At 55.1% G+C, this 16,727-nt stretch overlaps 9 protein-coding genes across 9 annotated transcripts; 6 read left to right on the top strand and 3 right to left on the bottom strand.

Moving 5' to 3' along the window:
* Positions 1–1,341: 1,341 nt before the first annotated feature.
* LTR77_009157 (uncharacterized protein) lies at positions 1,342–4,885 on the bottom strand (the record flags this gene model as incomplete). The annotated part of the gene is made up of 2 exons (XM_064806386.1): positions 1,342–2,118; positions 2,180–4,885. 2 exons carry the CDS (start codon positions 4,883–4,885, stop codon positions 1,342–1,344), a joined length of 3,483 nt encoding a protein of 1,160 aa, XP_064655203.1.
* Positions 4,886–5,202: 317 nt separating this feature from the next.
* Positions 5,203–6,347, top strand: LTR77_009156 (uncharacterized protein; the record flags this gene model as incomplete). Its single annotated transcript, XM_064806385.1, has 2 exons — positions 5,203–6,143; positions 6,179–6,347. 2 exons carry the CDS (start codon positions 5,203–5,205, stop codon positions 6,345–6,347), a joined length of 1,110 nt encoding a protein of 369 aa, XP_064655202.1.
* A 1,575-nt stretch (positions 6,348–7,922) lies between these two features.
* Positions 7,923–8,428, bottom strand: LTR77_009155 (uncharacterized protein; the record flags this gene model as incomplete). Its single annotated transcript, XM_064806384.1, has 2 exons — positions 7,923–8,313; positions 8,367–8,428. The coding sequence occupies 2 exons, from the start codon at positions 8,426–8,428 to the stop codon at positions 7,923–7,925; spliced, it is 453 nt and encodes a 150-aa protein (XP_064655201.1).
* Positions 8,429–8,670: 242 nt separating this feature from the next.
* On the top strand, positions 8,671–9,630 carry MTR3 (3'-5'-exoribonuclease; the record flags this gene model as incomplete). The annotated part of the gene is made up of 1 exon (XM_064806383.1): positions 8,671–9,630. One exon carries the CDS (start codon positions 8,671–8,673, stop codon positions 9,628–9,630), a length of 960 nt encoding a protein of 319 aa, XP_064655200.1.
* Positions 9,631–11,586: 1,956 nt separating this feature from the next.
* Positions 11,587–12,102, top strand: LTR77_009153 (uncharacterized protein; the record flags this gene model as incomplete). The annotated part of the gene is made up of 3 exons (XM_064806382.1): positions 11,587–11,739; positions 11,786–11,915; positions 11,978–12,102. 3 exons carry the CDS (start codon positions 11,587–11,589, stop codon positions 12,100–12,102), a joined length of 408 nt encoding a protein of 135 aa, XP_064655199.1.
* Positions 12,103–12,164: 62 nt separating this feature from the next.
* Positions 12,165–13,113, top strand: LTR77_009152 (uncharacterized protein; the record flags this gene model as incomplete). The annotated part of the gene is made up of 3 exons (XM_064806381.1): positions 12,165–12,652; positions 12,710–12,856; positions 12,915–13,113. The coding sequence occupies 3 exons, from the start codon at positions 12,165–12,167 to the stop codon at positions 13,111–13,113; spliced, it is 834 nt and encodes a 277-aa protein (XP_064655198.1).
* Positions 13,114–13,468: 355 nt separating this feature from the next.
* On the top strand, positions 13,469–13,960 carry LTR77_009151 (uncharacterized protein; the record flags this gene model as incomplete). Its single annotated transcript, XM_064806380.1, has 1 exon — positions 13,469–13,960. The coding sequence occupies one exon, from the start codon at positions 13,469–13,471 to the stop codon at positions 13,958–13,960; it is 492 nt and encodes a 163-aa protein (XP_064655197.1).
* Positions 13,961–14,076: 116 nt separating this feature from the next.
* On the bottom strand, positions 14,077–15,391 carry LTR77_009150 (uncharacterized protein; the record flags this gene model as incomplete). The annotated part of the gene is made up of 2 exons (XM_064806379.1): positions 14,077–14,527; positions 14,658–15,391. The coding sequence occupies 2 exons, from the start codon at positions 15,389–15,391 to the stop codon at positions 14,077–14,079; spliced, it is 1,185 nt and encodes a 394-aa protein (XP_064655196.1).
* A 400-nt stretch (positions 15,392–15,791) lies between these two features.
* hsp10 (mitochondrial heat shock protein Hsp10) lies at positions 15,792–16,287 on the top strand (the record flags this gene model as incomplete). Its single annotated transcript, XM_064806378.1, has 4 exons — positions 15,792–15,794; positions 15,848–16,075; positions 16,151–16,209; positions 16,263–16,287. 4 exons carry the CDS (start codon positions 15,792–15,794, stop codon positions 16,285–16,287), a joined length of 315 nt encoding a protein of 104 aa, XP_064655195.1.
* Positions 16,288–16,727: the final 440 nt, after the last annotated feature.

Raw genomic sequence — 16,727 nt, 5'->3', positions numbered from 1 at the left:
TGCATGTCAAGCGTGGCCTACCATGGTCTGCCGTGTTCTGGCATGTCGTGCGGTCCCTATAGAATCCCGCAAGCTGCCACAGAGACCCCTCTACACCGCGACGAGACTTGACAGCCTCCTCACAAAACGTGCATTCAGTGCTCAAAGTGCATCCGTGCAACTAGGTTGAGAAGCACTATTCCTCTTGAATCCATGCCTTGGCATATCCTGCGGTGCGGAATTGGTCGAAGATGTTGCTCGTGTGGATCAGATATTTCGCTGAAAAGATGTAGTAGCATCCCAGTGTTCGCACCAAGAGAAGAGGCTGCTGGCATTTACGACAGCAAGTGGTGCTTGCGGCTTGATCGTTGGAATGTGGCCGCTTTGTTCATGTCGGCTTCCTTCCCAACTCCATAGTCAACTTCGACCTCATGCCATACTGATAGAAGGCAAGATCGCATTGGCTTCTCCAACGGCATCGCAAGTCCTATCCTGGCACTGTGGTATGTCTGTACTGGTAGCAGAGAAGGCACTCATCGTACTTAGGTCCAGCGGATCATCATCAGGGGCTCGTGTGTGCGGCGACTGACAACATCAGCAGGGTATACCACCCACCACCGCCTAGTCGACGGTGTAGATACTGCGAATAGCAACGGGCTATCAACTCACGATGCCACGGAGTCGACTCGAACAGTCGTAGCCCAAAAAGAGTCCCCGGGAAAAGGAATAGAAGATGGTGACAACATCATCTCATACCTCACCTTCTCATGGCCGCCGAACGAGGAGTTCTTGCTCAAATTGGACGTTTAGTAGCTCAAAAGAAAGCCAGGAAGCAGTAGACTATACAACAGCGCAAAAAGAGAGACATTTTGATTTCGTCCGGGTTCTTGGCTTGATTAGTCAATCTGTATGATCATGATGGCTGATTTTACTCACCGAACCGGAGACCTTGAGTGTTCCAGCACTTTCGAAGGCATGTGTGACCACGACTGCCGACGAGTGTGTTAGACTCACGTGATAACCAACTACACCACGAAACCGTCGTTTTACCGACTTGGTTGAAGTGTACATTTTACTAATGCAATATATCCTGTGTAAAAATTTCTTGGCAGTCTCGCCCAACATCGGTTCGAGCCTCGGGCGAGTTCAGCCTTGTATTACGCTAGGAATCGTTGATTCGTATTTTTATTACTGAATAGAAGGCTCCTGAAAACCCGCAATGGACATGAAAATAATTCATTGACGTCTACAGCTGAAGAGTAACGCTCCGAGTCCAACAAACACCCTCCGTTCATGGCCAATCCTCACCAAGACTTTTCAAGAAAGCCCCATTGGCTGGTATGACACATTCAGATATCTGCTCTAATGTATCCCTCTCAACCCCTCCACCACCCCCCTAACATCCTCCACCCCCATCCCCCCCGGCAACCCCTCTACAACCTCCTCCTGCCTCCCCTCCTCCAAATCCAAGAACCGCTCAATGACCTCCCCATCCACAAACCTCATCGGCCCTTCCTCCCCTGCATCCCTAACACCACTCCTAAAACCTCTAAATTTCTTAAAAGGAACGCCGCCCGGACTCTGCACCACCTCCGCCATCCGCTCTTGTAGCTGGATCAGGAAGTCCTGCTTCCCCGGCGCGATGAGCGCGAAGAGGTATACGCCGCCTTCGACTGTGGCGAGGAAGGCGCGCGGGATCACGACGGCGCCGGGCGTGGGTTGGACGGTGATTGTGCGGATGCGGTTGACCATTTCTCCGAGCAACATCTCGCTCGTTACACGTAAGCGGCGCCGGTCCTCTGCAGAAAAGCCGTTGAGGTCGTGTTGTAGCACTGTCAAATTGCCCTCAGCATCCGATGCGAGGTAAGTGTTCTCTGCAACGCAAGCGACGGCGGTGCCCCAAAGGGTGTCGAAGTGGCGGGCGATTTCTTCCAGAGTGTCGGGTGCGCCGGCGCGATTGGGGTAATGGTGGAGGAGGGAGACGGATTTCATGAGGTCGGTGACTGCGATTGTGGAGGAGTTATTGTGTGCGGAAGGTGTGATAGCGAGGTCGATGGGGGCGGTGGAAGTTCGGTAGGCGGCGCGTTTGGTCAGGAAGGGTGTGCTGGGTGTTTGATAGTCGAATGAGTAGATCAGGACCTGTTTCAAACCACGTTGTCAGCGACCTGTGTCTAGAAACGAGGAAGGAGGGATAGCATACCGTCTTCACCATAGCAGCAACAATCCTCCCACTCCCCGCCATACCCAAACACCTACACGCTCCTCTTAACGCCTTCTCCGCAATCAACTTCAGCTCTCTACTCTCCGTAACCTCAAACACCAGCAACCTCCCTCTCACCGTCGTAGCATCACCAGCTGCTTCGTCCAAGAAAGAAGTCCCAACCACGAACCGCTCTGCCTCTCCTCCAACACCATCGTCCAGCTTGCACCGCATCCCACACTCCACCAGCTCATCCGGTCTAAGCGCATAGCTGTGCAGCTCCTGGAAAGCTACCTCGTCCACCAGCTTGAAATGACTCTCGACCAGCTCCTCTCCTGCCTCTAACGTCCGCTTGATCGTGCCTAACCCGAAAGCCTTTAGATCAGGCGAGTAGGCAATTCGCCGCACGGTCTCGTGCACAGGAAGCGTCTGCACATGCGTCGTACGCTCTTCATCGACGACAGCTAACTTCAGCTCCTGATCATCTGACGCAATCGCGATAGCATTCGGATATGCCGCACTATCAAAGGCGCAGATGGACGCAGCATTCTCGGCTGTCACGGCTGAGTAGACCATGCGACCTTCCGCGCCGTAGATCAGAGAAGGATGCTCGCATGTCGCGAAGACGTTTTCCAAGCCATCGCCGCGCGGTAATAGGGCGAAGTTGGGTTGCTGCGTGCCGAGGATAATGCTCTTGCGATTGGCGAAAGTGAGGTCTTCGGGAATGGGGTAGATGATGACATTCCCGTCCGCGAGGCCGACGAAGAGGGTTGCTGGCTGTTGCGGGAGGATGTTGGCGATGACCAGAGACCGGGGAACCGCGATTGTTGAGTCTGTGGAGGTGTCATCCGCAACTTGTGTTGTTACGATGGTAGAAAGATTCTGAAGGTTGAGGAAAGAGACGCGCGAGTCCTTCCAGAAGCCGGCCACCGCGGCATTGGGAACCCATCGTGAAGTCGTGATGCATGAGACTTGCTCTGCTGCGTCAAAGTCCCGTTGTGCTTGTACCTTGACGCTCGAACCCGAGACATCGAGGACAGTGAGCGTAGCGCCGCCTAGGGAGACCAGAACGTTGGTGCCTTCGACCGACACAGCAGTTATGCTCTGCGTGCTCTGTGGCCGCCAACTATCCGTCACTACGCCGCCCTCAGCCTCTGAGAGGATCAAGCCAGAGCTCGTGACCTGCACTGCTCTTCCGTCGTCCAAGGACCCAGCGAACAATGTACTTTCGCCCAGCTGAAATCCTCTGAAATCCTCAACCTCTTCCACCTCGCCTTCAGCGTCGAATGCAAACACTCTCGTATGCGAGACGAAGCTCACAACAAGCGTGTCCACACCCTGCACACCTGCACCGCTCTTCAAGCTGAAGATCTCGGATACAGGCGCACCCATGTCCCCGATACTTCCAACATCTTCCAAGCCCACACCAGACCTCACTGATCGCAGACTCCCATCCTTGAAAGCTCCACTGCCGGTCACGATCCTGGCTTGGCCACTCGAAAACTCGTTGACCGGTGCATCTGATGACCGATTGCCCATGTCCATGACCGTAAAGTCCAGTATAGGCGCAATGTTCGGGAACGTCTGCAGCACCTCCAGCCCCTTATCCTCTGAGATCTGAATCACCTGACTGTCGCCCTGATGGCTTCCAACGAACACCCTGCCTTCGTCCACATATACCAGAGTCGAAGCCCTCGACGTCATCCCAAGCGCATCTATGCGATGTCCTGCGTACTCGCCCTGTCCGTTCTGCTGTACGAGCAGAAGATACATCTTTCCGTAGTCGTCCGCGAGCACATACCGCTGGTCGTCCACCGCACACCAGGCCACGAATACCGTCGCCTCCGCCAAAGGCTCCGTCCGTGTTACCTGATACTCCCACTCGTCTACGTATGCCACTCTTGTCTCTCCAACGACCATGAAGCCATACATAGGCGGAGGCAGCGGGATAAGAAACCCTGAACCCACCTCAATCTCGCCATCCACGTCCTTCCCCTTCTCCAGCTCTGCCGAACCAGGCTCTTCTTGCGGCCGCAGCGAAGCGCTATACTCCAGCTCCCGCACTTTGATCTTCATCTTCCCGCTACTACTGTCCTCCCATAGAATCGCCATCTCTGGGTTGGCCAGCTTCGGCCCTGCTTGCCGCTTGTGCACGAAACACGTGCTCTTGATGAACAGCTCCGGTATCCGCACTGGAATCGGCTCGCCCAGCTCCCCCACATCTTGAGGCGCTCCTACACTCTGTTTCCGCTTGCCCTTCCCAGCGTGAGCAATCGGCAGAACGGTAATAACACCTTCATAGCATTCTAACGCGAGAAACCTCGAAGTAGGGTCGATGTGTACCCTGTCGCCCGTCTGGCTGTCCCTCGCGCTCTTCTCCGCTACATCGGTGAATGCTCGCTCCGTCTTCAGTTCCTTCCGGTCAGCGTCCCAGGATAAGGTAAAGTAGTGGTAGCGGTCTGTGCCGACGAACAAATGGTCCGTAGGGCTTTGAGCAGGACGAATCTTCTCGAGCAGGGTGACTTTGCCGTAGACGGTTTTGGTGTGGGCGTGTAGTAGTTCGGAGGGGTTGGCGGGGGAGGGGGACCAGATCTCGAGGCGGTTGGCTTTGGCGATGATGAGGTCAGCGGAATCAGAGCTGGTGAAGGAGAGGTTGAGGGCGTGTCGGACGGAAGAGGGACGGTGGATGGGGGCTAGGTAGGCCATCTTGAATCACTATAGCGGTGGAGGTGGTGGTGATGGAGGGGTCGTTGGAACGGTGTCGTCGTTATACCATTGAGAGTCCTTGGTTGCTCGACGTGGTGTACGGCCGAGGAGATTGAGTAGTTCGTAGATTGGCTACTTTCATCAATGAGTTGAAGTGGAAGAGGAACGGTGATCGTTGTCGACGCATATGAGCTCCGATGACGCGCCGTCATAAGCTCCAAAGTCCGAGCTCCAGAATTTCTATACATCTTCTTTTACCCACTCACTCACACCTCCACCTCGTCACCACAACACCACCTTCCCTTGACACCGCCATTATGGCCTCCTCTGCCTCCGCTCCACCCGACGACGACCCAATAACAGCCTCCTACGACATCTACCTCACCCCTCAAGCGACCCCCACCACCTCCCAAATCTACCTCCTCCAATACCCGAACCGGCATCCAAACCAACCCTACAATGCGCGCGCAGGAGTCGCCCCAGAACACTTCCGAATAAAACCCACCGCCGGCTATCTCGAGATGGACACGGCAATGCACACTGGACACAACTTCAACCGATATCAAGCACTCAAGTGGGGTGACGCTGTGCGCACGGCTAAGGAAGGCGTGAACGGCGCTGGGAACGCGGGCGCTGCGCCGGCACCGACGTACGGGCTAGCCGCTGGTTTGTCGGGACGGGGTGGGAGGGTGAAAGGTTCAGGGCGGGGTTTCTTTGGGAGAGGTGGGGCGGGCGCGGTGAAGGACGAGGCGGAGCGTGAGATGGAGATTCAGGACGGCATATTGGAGTTCGAGCAGGCGAAGAGTGAGGGGCGAGTGATGAGCACGCAGACGATTGGGGGACAGATTCTGAAGCACGAGAGTGGAGCAGAAGAAGGGAAGCCCGGGTACTTTGTGGGCGCGTTTCGCGGGAACGAGTTGCACTTGTCGAGGGTGACGGGGACGGCGCAGATGAGGCCGGTGTTTCATCACCTGGACGCTGAGGATGCGAGGGTTAATGGGGGACAATATGGTGGTGCGGGTGGGCAGGGGTCAGGGTCCAAAGGCCCGGCTGAGAGGGGCAGGGTGGTGCATCAATCGTACAAGTCGAGCAATTCGGCCAATCCGAGAGGCGAACTGGAGGAGCAGACGAATGCTATGAGAAGTGCGTTGCAGCAGGCAGCCGAAGAGCCTTGGACACGGTTGGAGTTTGTGGACGAGGACGATGAGGCGGCGTATCAGGTCTGGAGTGAGAGGATGTTCGTGAGGGATACGGACGGGTGCGTGAGGTTGAAAAGCTCAATGGCGGGTGAAGATTACCTGGACGCTGTGAGCGGGAAGAGGGCAGGCAGTCCGACGGCGACGAGAAAGAGGCAGAGGCGGAGGAGCAGCGGAGCGGAGAGCGAGGGAGGCTGAAGAAATCCTCCGATGGAACGACTCTACTTGCCATCAAGACTATGGGACATGCTTGGCCTGGACGATAATCCCGAATGCGTGAGGTTTGCTTGCGGCAATGTTGTCGGCGAGAACCAACAAATACCAGCCCTGGAAGCTCGGGATCACAACAGCATACAAATCTGCAGCATCCCGAGACATGTTGATCACTACCCACCCAGCGGTGGAATCTGAAGCAGATCACAAAACTCTTACACGAGATCTTCGCTTCGTCTCACTACTCAACCACGAGAGAACGAAGACGCCTGCTGCTAGCAACAGATTTGGCAGCACAAGGTGATTCCACGCTGCAAGAGGAAAATGGCAGCACGTCCACACCCACAACCTTCCCTTCTCGCTCTTTCCTTCTCTCCCCCACATTCCCGTTCTCAAGCTCATATCATTCACACAACACCACCACAAAATTGCGTGACCCGGAGGGAAGCTCTACTGCAGCTTGCCGTACCTCGGTTTCATTCTAGACCCGTTTCACGAGCTTTCGTGCATGTGAGCGGTTCCGTTTTCTCGTTCCACTTCCGCTTACATCCTACCTTTGCGCGATGGCGAGCGAGCGGATGTGGACGGCATGCGGAAGGGCGGTCTGATGACTGGATAAGTATTTGTCTCTTGCTCGCCTCTCATGTTTGCTTAATTCTGCACATCTGCCTTCTGTGCGCAATCGTTGTCCGGTCGTCTTCCTACACATCCCTATCAACTCGAGCCTTTCCTTGTTGAAAGCGAACATAGGAGCGTAGCAGACGACAAAGCTTTCTTCTACCAAGCGAGAACTCGAAACCATCTCGCAATGCTCCCACTGGTTCCAATCGTGGTGCTGGCGTATGCGGCGCTCTATGTCTTCACCTGACCTGGGAAGGGTTCAGCATGCTTGTGGCCTGGAAGACGCCGATGCGATGGTCACCCTGAGCACACAGCTGCGCCACGCCTGAGCGAGGCTTACGATCATGACCCTACGGATACAGCAGAAGGGCAGAGTACGCTGTGAATAAAGTCGGGCGCTATATGGGACCGCTGGAGGGTCTACGAAGATCTCAAGACGATGGCAAACAGCCCTGGTCCAGTCCGTGAACCCGCGCCACCACACACGGGCATTCGGCACTACTGATGACCTTGACGCCCGCAAAGGAGAGCACCCATGACGGATAAAGGTCTCGAAGACCAGCACAGTTTCGGGAAGTGACTTTTCCGGCGTTGCATGCGGTCCAGATGATCTGGCGAGCTGTACGTGGTACTGAGCATGGACTCCATACGAACATGGAGCGACGACTGATGAATTTAGAAGACACATGATGATGTAAAGAGCAGCACGAAGTATAACGAGGAGTATGAATTAATTGTGGACCATTATATACCCTTTTCAAACGGTCTGGCTCCTGCAGAGGTTGATCGCAGCTCCCATTGTCCTGGACTTGTAACCCCTCGCAAGAACCACACCATGTGACGCCGTATCAGCCATTTAGGCCCGCCAGGAGCACCGCATGAAGCCACTGTATTACGCACAGTATATGTACAAGCCGGATGCCCAACGAATGCCCATCATTAAACCCATCTCATCATTCCCGAGCCCTGCTCATCCCTCCTCATTGCGCCGTTCATAACCATCTTCCTCACGGGTGCTGCACCTTATGGTCCCCAACCGCCTGCTGATACGTCGGCGGCACCTCCCCATCACTCGGCCCCGCCTGCTGCTGCTGCGGCTGCACAAACCCCTGCTGTCCCTGCTGCCCCGCCGGGAACTGCGCGTTTGGCGCATTGCTCACAGTACCATACCCCTGCGGCTTGCCCTGCTGCGCGCTGCTCGGCCGTCTGTACTGCGGCTGCGCTTGCACGTAGTAGTATGTGACGTGCCCTTGCTCGGCGTCCTGTGGGAGTTGGGTGTAGGTGGGTTCTGGGGTGGTGGCGATGATGTACCAGGCGTGCAATAGGCCTGGGAGAACGCCGAGGCAGCAGAGGGCGAGGTTGATGAGGGAGTCCGCGGAGCAGATGCCACGTTTGACCCTGCGGAGAGTGTGTTAGTGTGGGAGTGGGTTGGAGGCGGCGGGGTTGCTCACCAGACGGGGAGGGGTGGGAAGAGGAGGGCGATGAGGCCGAGGAAGATGTCGCTGCCGCACATGGTGATGCTCGTGGTAGTAATTGTGGTGTTGTCAATTGTGGGAGACCGGTTGGAGGAGCATGCGTACGAGGAGGAGAGAAGGTGGTTGTATATCGGTGCCTGAACGAGAGGCTGTGGTTATGACGAAGCAAGCCGGACCCTCACACGTGACATTTACGCGCTAACCGCATCGGTCCTGTATAAGTCCAAACAGAAATGCTCGTGAAAGCCTGCAACAGCATCGACATGTCACGGTAGCAAAAATGCAAGCAGACCGCCGAAGAATCAATGCGCCCGCAGGCGGTACTGCAGCACCGGTCTTCACCTTCACTGGAAACGAGGACCTCCTACAACGGCCAACACGAACGCGAAAGGCAGATGAGCACCGCAAAATCTTCCTCAGAACCAAAGTCGTACCATCAGCAAGCGGCAGTGCCTACTACGAGATCCCACCTGCCAAATCCACATCATCCAATGGAAACCTGGTACCGGCGGCATCGAATCTGAAGATCACCTGTACTGTGCATGGCCCCCGACCATTACCCAGGAACGCAGCGTTCAGTCCGAATCTACTCCTAAGCACGCACGTCAAGTTTGCACCCTTCGCTACCCGGCAACGGCGAGGCTACATTCGCGATGCCAGCGAGCGGGATCTGGGTGTCCATCTGGAGACTGCGCTGCGAGGCGTCATAATCGGCGAGCGCTGGCCGAAGAGTGGATGTGAAGTCGTCATCACTGTTCTGGAAGGCGAGGAGGACGGATGGTGGGGCGACCAGCAGCAAGGCAGCGAGAAGAGCGGAGGGTGGGGGATGATGAGTGTTTTGGCCGGGTGCATTACGGTGGCGAGCGCGGCGCTGATAGATGCTGGCATTGATTGCGTCGATATGGTGTCTGGTGGGACTGCTGCGCTTGTCAGGAATCCTGAGTCGAAGACGGAGGAGGTTGTGCTGGATCCGTCGCCGCCGGAGCATGAGATCAAGGCGGCTTGTGTGGTGGCGTATCTACAGTCGAGGGATGAGATTACAGAGATGTGGATGAAGGGTGAGGTCGGAGAGGGTACGGAATTTCTCACAGACCAGGCGGTGAAATCTGCCATGATGACGCGGACTGTGCTTGTGGAGGCTGTGAAAGAGGGTCTGGAGGTCGAAGGTGCTGTGGAGTCATTTAATGGGGCGCCGAAGGCTGCAAAGGGTAAGGGGAAGGATGTTGACATGACCGATTGAAGGATGGAGGCGATGCCGAAAGAGTATCAACCTCGAACTTCTCATGCAACCACGAGCTTATGTGCCAACTGCCAAACCGACGAAACCAACACAGTGTCTCAGTCGGCATCAGAGACTTCCAGCATACGGAAACCTCGCGCAGGCGCGTTCATACCTCCTCCACAAACAGCAAGGTCGATCAGAGACTACAACTGATCATATGGCTGAACTCATCAACCTGCTCAAACTGCGTCTGTTCGACTCGGACCTTCTCGCAGGAGTAAAGCTACTTGCAATCCTGGTGCAGACAGATTCCCGGGAGCTCGAGCAGCCAAACGACGAGGTCTCGCACTCAAACAGATCTGCCCAACTCATTAGGCACGATCTATGGGAATGCCAGTGGGATCTTTCTGGCGTGGCCGTGGTTCAAATCCCTCCGGAACCGGCCAGCGAGTCAAATTGTCGATGCTTCAATCGGAGATGGCGCGAGCTCCCACAGAAATATCACACTATTCACACGCTCGATTCGTCTTTCCATAAGTTGTCTGGCCAAGTTCCGTTGGTTCATTTCCTCCGTGCTCAAACTACTCTTGCTTGCATCATTCTCTTCAGAAACAGGGCTTTTCGAACATGAGGAATCCGCCGATAAGTGGATCTCAGCCCTACGCTGTTTGGAGGCGGTCGCATTGAGCCCCGACGACTACCTTTGATGGATGTAGGGCCTGCGCAGCTCAGTTAGGCGTCCGCACACGTGTCAATTCGGGATCGCTTTAATCGCCTCCTCCATGCGAAGGTCTTTGTCGGGTCCGCTTTCGCCTTACACATATCTCTGTCATGTCTAATTTTAGGGATGCCAGATTTGGGCTCGTTTGTTAAGCCGTACAAGGCAGCATAGGAACAACCACCAAGACTGACCATCGGGCCGCAATTGCCTCGAAATTTTGAACTGGAACAGGCGCATTCGCTAGATTCCATGTTCTGTCTTTCGATGAGGTACGAATACAACATCCAGGTACACCTGCATGGCGTCTAGTGCTGACGATGCTGAGGTGGGGTTTTGTCTGGCTGGCCTAACGAAATTGTCCGAAGGATGGAACGGATGCGCAGGGCAGGCGAGCAACCTTGAAAAAGAGTCCACTCGAGAGTATCAATTGGCCGCTGAACATCTGCCGGCATGCGTGTTTGCATGCAGTCGCCATCCTCATCCGAGACGCCTGAACTGCTGCCCTCGCGACTTGGCTGGCAGTGCAACAAAATGCCCGATCGCGAGACCGCTCACAGTGACACCAACTGCCTTCGCTTGTGCCCCGTCCAGCATACAGTCCACTTATCCAAAGGCGAGCGAGGATGCAATGGGTCGTCGTGCCAGGACCATTGACAAGGACAAACAATTTCCACCACCGCCAGACACTGTCATACATGCTTCGAACATGCTCAGATCTTCCAAAAACGCCACATTCGACATCAGGTTGGCCGTGCCATCAGACCTTCGGCAAGCTTTTCGCTAGGCCCATATGCCCTCTCAGGCCTTGGGGCTTCTCTCGCAACTTCAGCTGTTTCCTTATCGGGCTTGAATGTCGGCAAACTTCAACACTAGTCACAGCAACGCCCACGAACGCACTCGTTGGCCCGCCGTAAAGATCGCAAAGCGCGCCATGGCACTACGGAGCCTCACTGCCTCCTGAATCCTCTCGGGCAAGGGCCTGTTTCTCGTCAGCACCCGTGGATTGAGCTGGACCCTCTCCGCTCGCATTCGATACTCCTCTGATAATGGCACCCTGCTGATAAGGGTTATTCCAAACACTGCAATCGTACGCCAAGGTCGTGATGACCCAGACGTGAGTACAAGGTATAAGGCCCCCTGGGGCCGTAAGATATGCAGGTAGGAATCTGAACTTCTATCATCTTCACATTTTTTATCCTCAATCCTTACAACCATCCCTTCGCCTTTCATTTAATCCAGACACATCCATGATTATGCCTTCCTTCGCTGTCGATTCTCTGCGGAACCTCGCTGCACACCACATACCCACCGACGAGGCCGAGAGGAAGGCACTCTACGATGCTGCTCAGTCCTTGATGTACAAGGTCGAATCTGGTCAGGACACTGCGCAGAGACTATACCATGGTGTACGTAAGCAGCGTTCTCTTGCAAGCCACCACTGACATGGATCAGCATCTGCCGCTGGCCACAGCGCAGACTGGCATGGATCTGAATTTATTCAGGTTCCTCGCTGATCACTCCAACACTTCCTTCTCTACCAGAGAGCTGGCGAACATCACCGGTTGCGAGCACTACCTACTGCGTAAGCTACACCCGCGGGCCAAGATTTGGAAGCGTTTCTTGTCGCTGACCCTGTGCTTCCAGTCCGCTTGTTGCGCTTTTATGCCTCCCATGGCATGGTCCGGCAGGTGGATAGCGATACCTTCACCGCCTCCAACATTACCCACAATCTTGCTCTTCCTAGCACGGCAGCAGGTATTAAGCACTAGTAAGTTATACTCTATGATTGAGTCGAGGGAATCAACGCTGACAACGACGAAGCTCTCTCACAATGACCCCAGCCTACAACGCCATCCCCAAGTTCCTCAAGGAGCAAGCCTACAAGAACCCCACCAAGCTGGCCCCATTCAACCTGGCGTATCAGACCGACCTTCCCGTCTTCAAGTGGCGCGAATCGAACCCAGAAAATGCCAAAGCCGGACAGGCATTCATGGCCGCCCAGCGGATCGGTCAGCGCAGCGTCTGGGACAACCAAGTCCCGATGCAGGACTTCCAGCTCTCGCGGGAAGATATTGTCAACGACAGGGTGCTTGTTTGCGACGTCGGCGGTGGCTCTGGGCATCAGTGTCTTGAGTTCAGGAAGCACCATCCGCAACTGACTGGTCGTATCGTGACCGAAGACCTGGGTACGATGCAGGAGCTTTCGACCATTTGCGAGGACCTTGCGAAGGAGAATATCTCCATGCAGCCGCATGATTTCTTCGAAGAGCAGCCGGTCAAGGGTGCGAAGGTGTACTATCTTCGCAACGTCATCCACAAGTAAGCCTTCGCCCGCACCTATGCATAGCCGGTTAGCAGGCACTGACTGTCTCACAGCTGGAACGACGAACCAAGCAAGATCATTCTCTCGCAGATCGCCAAAGCAATGGCCTCGGATTCAGTCGTCATCGTCGACGATGTCATCATGCCACAAGTCGGCGCTGGATGGAAGCAATCAAGCATGGATCTTGCTATGATGACCATGTACGTCCTCGATCCGACTGGACATGGGTGGGCGGGCTCTTACTGACGATTTCCGCAGGCTCGCCGCAATGGAACGGACGAAAGACCACTTCTCCCAGCTCCTCAACGAGTCTGGGCTGCAGTTGAGAGATGTTTGGACCTACGATTCGGACTATGGTGACAGCTTCATCGTCGCCGTACCGAAAGTTGACTCGAAGACGGCGAACGGGACGAGTTCAATCAACGGGCATGCTGCGAGCAATGGGGCTTCGTTGTAGCCGACAGGCACACTCTGCCTCCCTCCCCGTTACACGATTCCTTACTATCAAGCATACTGTTAGATTTTCGTGATCCGTTCTGCCCTGAAAACTCTACGCTCTCTTCACACATTGTCATATTGTCCTTCAGACTATCTTCTACCCTGTAAATCTTGCTTGTTACAGTTCGTGCCATGGACTCTGCCACTTCTGTTGATGCAACGGAGCCTGAGGTGGGGAGAAAATCTCGATGTCGGACCCTCTCTGCAGCTCACAACGTCTTGCGGGCTGCAAGCGAAGAAATCTTCGGTGAACAGAAGGACCGTCTTCTGTGAGGAGAAGAGTAGGAAAGGACGATCTCTGTAAAAGGAACACTATGCCAAACCTCACCGGCGACCCCGCCGACCATACCACCGAATCACTGAACGATGGCATGACCGGCTCCTGCCTCTGCGGCGCCATCAAAGTCACAGTCACACAACAAGACCTCTTCACCAAACCATCAGGCCATACCTGCCATTGCAAAAATTGCCGCCAGTTCACCGGGTCAGCATTCGCCACCGTCCTCATGGTCCCAAAAGAAAACGTCGAGCTCTCCGATCCGAAGCGGTACCTTAAATCCTACACCGACAACGACACAGCTTCCGGAGACGCTCTGAGACGGAGTTTCTGCTCGAACTGCGGGAGTAGTGTCGGCGAGTTCGTAGATGAGGAAAGTGATGAGAAGAATGTCTTCCTCAACACTGGAATCTTCCCGCGCATACCAACGCCGGCGTTTGAGCTGTTCACGAAGCATCGACATGGATGGGTGGAGCAGGTACAAGGGGCGGCGCAGCATGATTTCTTGAGGAAGCCGTTTAAGACGTAGCACCGCAAAATCAAGTCCCTCGCTTATGGCATCGCGGTAGGCAGCCTTCTCCCAGCCTCAAATGCACCTGTAACGCCCACATCTCCGTCGTAGACAGCTCATCGTCTATACGAACCTCATACCGTCCAGATCTTCAGGCTGTTATCCGCGCGAGCCTCTTCCACAACGCTCTCGTCGGATGAACCACCGTCAGATGGCTCGCCACCAGACGACTCGCTGTCAGCTGCAAAATTCCCATCCTTCCCCGCGCACGTAGCCATCACCCAACCCTCCGGATGCCACACAGCACTGCTCACAGGCGAATCATGCATCTTGAACGCCGCGTCGGAGTGATGTGTCTCGAAGACCGAGCCGGGATTCTTCCACATCCTCACGCACCCATCGATACCACCCGCCCATAGCTCGTAGCCCCTGGCAGTCATGGTGATGTTGAAACCCATCCGCTGTGGCGTGGTTGCATTGCGACCGGCGAGGAATGATACGCGGCTTTGCGTGTTGCGGATGTCGTAGACGTGGACGCCGTTGCTCTGTCGTTCTGCTGCGAAGAGGTAGGTGCCCTCGGGGCTCCTGTACGCACGTGAGAAGAAGCCGTTAGCAGGTGTTGTAAGCAAAAACAAACGGGGAAGGGATTATAAAGGTGTGGTGACTACGAAAAGATGGTGTATCACAGGAAGGGGACTGGTCACGTGCTACTCACCAGGCAGTCTGCGTAATACCTGTCGCGGCACCATACTCGTTGAGGACGGGTTTCGGTAGTGTGAATGAGCTCCAGCACTCTTTGGCCACACCATCATATAGCGCAACTTCGCGTTCGGTAGTCCCAGCTGCGAGCATGCCGTTGGTTGAGTTGATGCTTAGACCCATGATATGGCCAATGCAGCCAGGAACTCGTCCGTAAATCTTTCTCGACTTCTTGCTGTTGGTGGTGGGTAGCTCGTGGAGAGGGCCTTGGTGGTAGCGTCGAACGTCGAAGATGGAGATCTGGTTGAGGCTGCCGGCAATGAAGCGTTCACCATCTGGCGTCCAGACCAGGCTTTTCGGCACGAGGTACTTCTCGTTCGTGGCGTCATAAAGCGGGTAGGTGATGTTGTGGGTGGCGCCTTCAACTACATTGGTAAGGGTGATGGGCAGATCGGTCGCTGCGGTGAGGAAGACTCTTGTTGATGGGTTGTCGTAGTCGAACTTGGGATACAAGGCGTAGCTCTGGACAGCCGAAGGCGAGGGAGTTGTGAAGCTTGGGGTGAGCGTATGGGGTTGCTTGGTCGCATCGAGAAGATTCTCCGGTACGAAGAAGGTCCTGAAGGTGTGATCCGCGCTCAGTGTGACAATCGTCGTGCCGTCGCCGGAGAACTGTGCCTGGGTAAAGGGACTGGCGGTACTGCTGGTGGAGGCTATACACTGCGGCGCCATGTTCTCCTGGCCGGTGGCCATTTCGACGGTGCTGCAGCGGCGGAGCTGGGCACCGCTGGTAGTCTTGATGAAGGAGAATACTGAGATTCACACTTACTCCTGCGAGTTGTCATGTGCTTCCACTACGAATTCGTCAGTCACGTCTTACTACGGTTTGTAGGAATCAAGCGGCCGGCAATTGGCTCTGACATCTGGTTGTGATGTGAGTAGAAGGAAGTTCGAGGTTGGAGCGCGTCGAACGTGTCGGCTGTGAGGCTTTCGATCAGCCAATCATAAGCCAGCTCCAGTCCGAGCTTCAAGGACTTCTAGAATTCTCGCAAGCAACAACTTCTCCCCAAGTCCATACCACACGACATACCATCATCAAGCCCGTTCCATTTCTCGAGATCGTCCTTCCACCACCTCTCGATCATCCATCACAATGGTAAGCTCCCACCCCCTCTACCCCCAAGACCACAGCTAATGCGCCTCGACCAGTCGACCATTCTCAGGAGCATCAAGGCCCTGTCGCCCCTGCTCGACCGAGTGCTCGTCCAGCGTGTAAAGATGGAGTCGAAGACGGCAGGTGGCATCTTCCTCCCCGATAGCGCGGTGAAGGAGTTGAATGAGGCGAAGGTGCTGGCGGTTGGACCGGGAGCTATGGATAAGGATGGCAAGAGGATGACGATGAGCGTCGCGGCTGGCGACAAGGTCCTGATACCGCAGGTGCGTATGAGATAAAGCTCTTGAAGAGCGATGCTGGGCGATGGTGATGGAGAACGAAGGCTAACGGGGATACAGTTTGGGGGAAGCCCGATCAAGGTTGGCGATGAGGAGTACTCGATCTTCCGGGACCATGAGTGAGTGTGATATGCTTCAACGATCTACGACAGCGATACTGATGGGATTTTAGGCTGCTCGCAAAGATCAACGAATAGATGCCGCATTCGACCACCTCCCCTGTACAACAACATCATCCCCGGCGCCAGCGGCCTGGCGTACGGCATCGAGCATTTGCGGCATATTGAGCGCTTTGTGTTTGCATTATACTTGTATTAGAAAGATACTGTGTCAATACATCTCTGCTCTTCGAACGGTTGACAACATCCGAATTTGATTTGAACTTTGCTAGATCGCTGACGTGTTATCTTTTACCATATGCGAGAATGATATCAAATTGGACGCTTGGTCCGCGGTATCATGGTGCAAGAAAACGAAATCAGTCTCTTCATGGTCTTGCTATGGGCTACAGAGCGTATGTGTGGGCAGGCCCGGCACGTCCAACGGGCTACTCGTTCAGGGCGTCACTGTCTGGGTCGGCAGATAGCTTCAGCCCCCGGCCTTCGTTGAACAGCCAGGCAAGGATCGTATGTTCTTA

The sequence above is a fragment of the Saxophila tyrrhenica genome, assembly GCF_035928015.1.
Source record: "Saxophila tyrrhenica strain CCFEE 5935 chromosome Unknown scaffold_17, whole genome shotgun sequence".
NCBI lineage: Eukaryota > Fungi > Ascomycota > Dothideomycetes > Mycosphaerellales > Extremaceae > Saxophila > Saxophila tyrrhenica.
The sequence above is the reverse complement of the archived record's forward strand: the minus strand, read 5'-3'. Positions and strand labels throughout refer to the sequence as shown.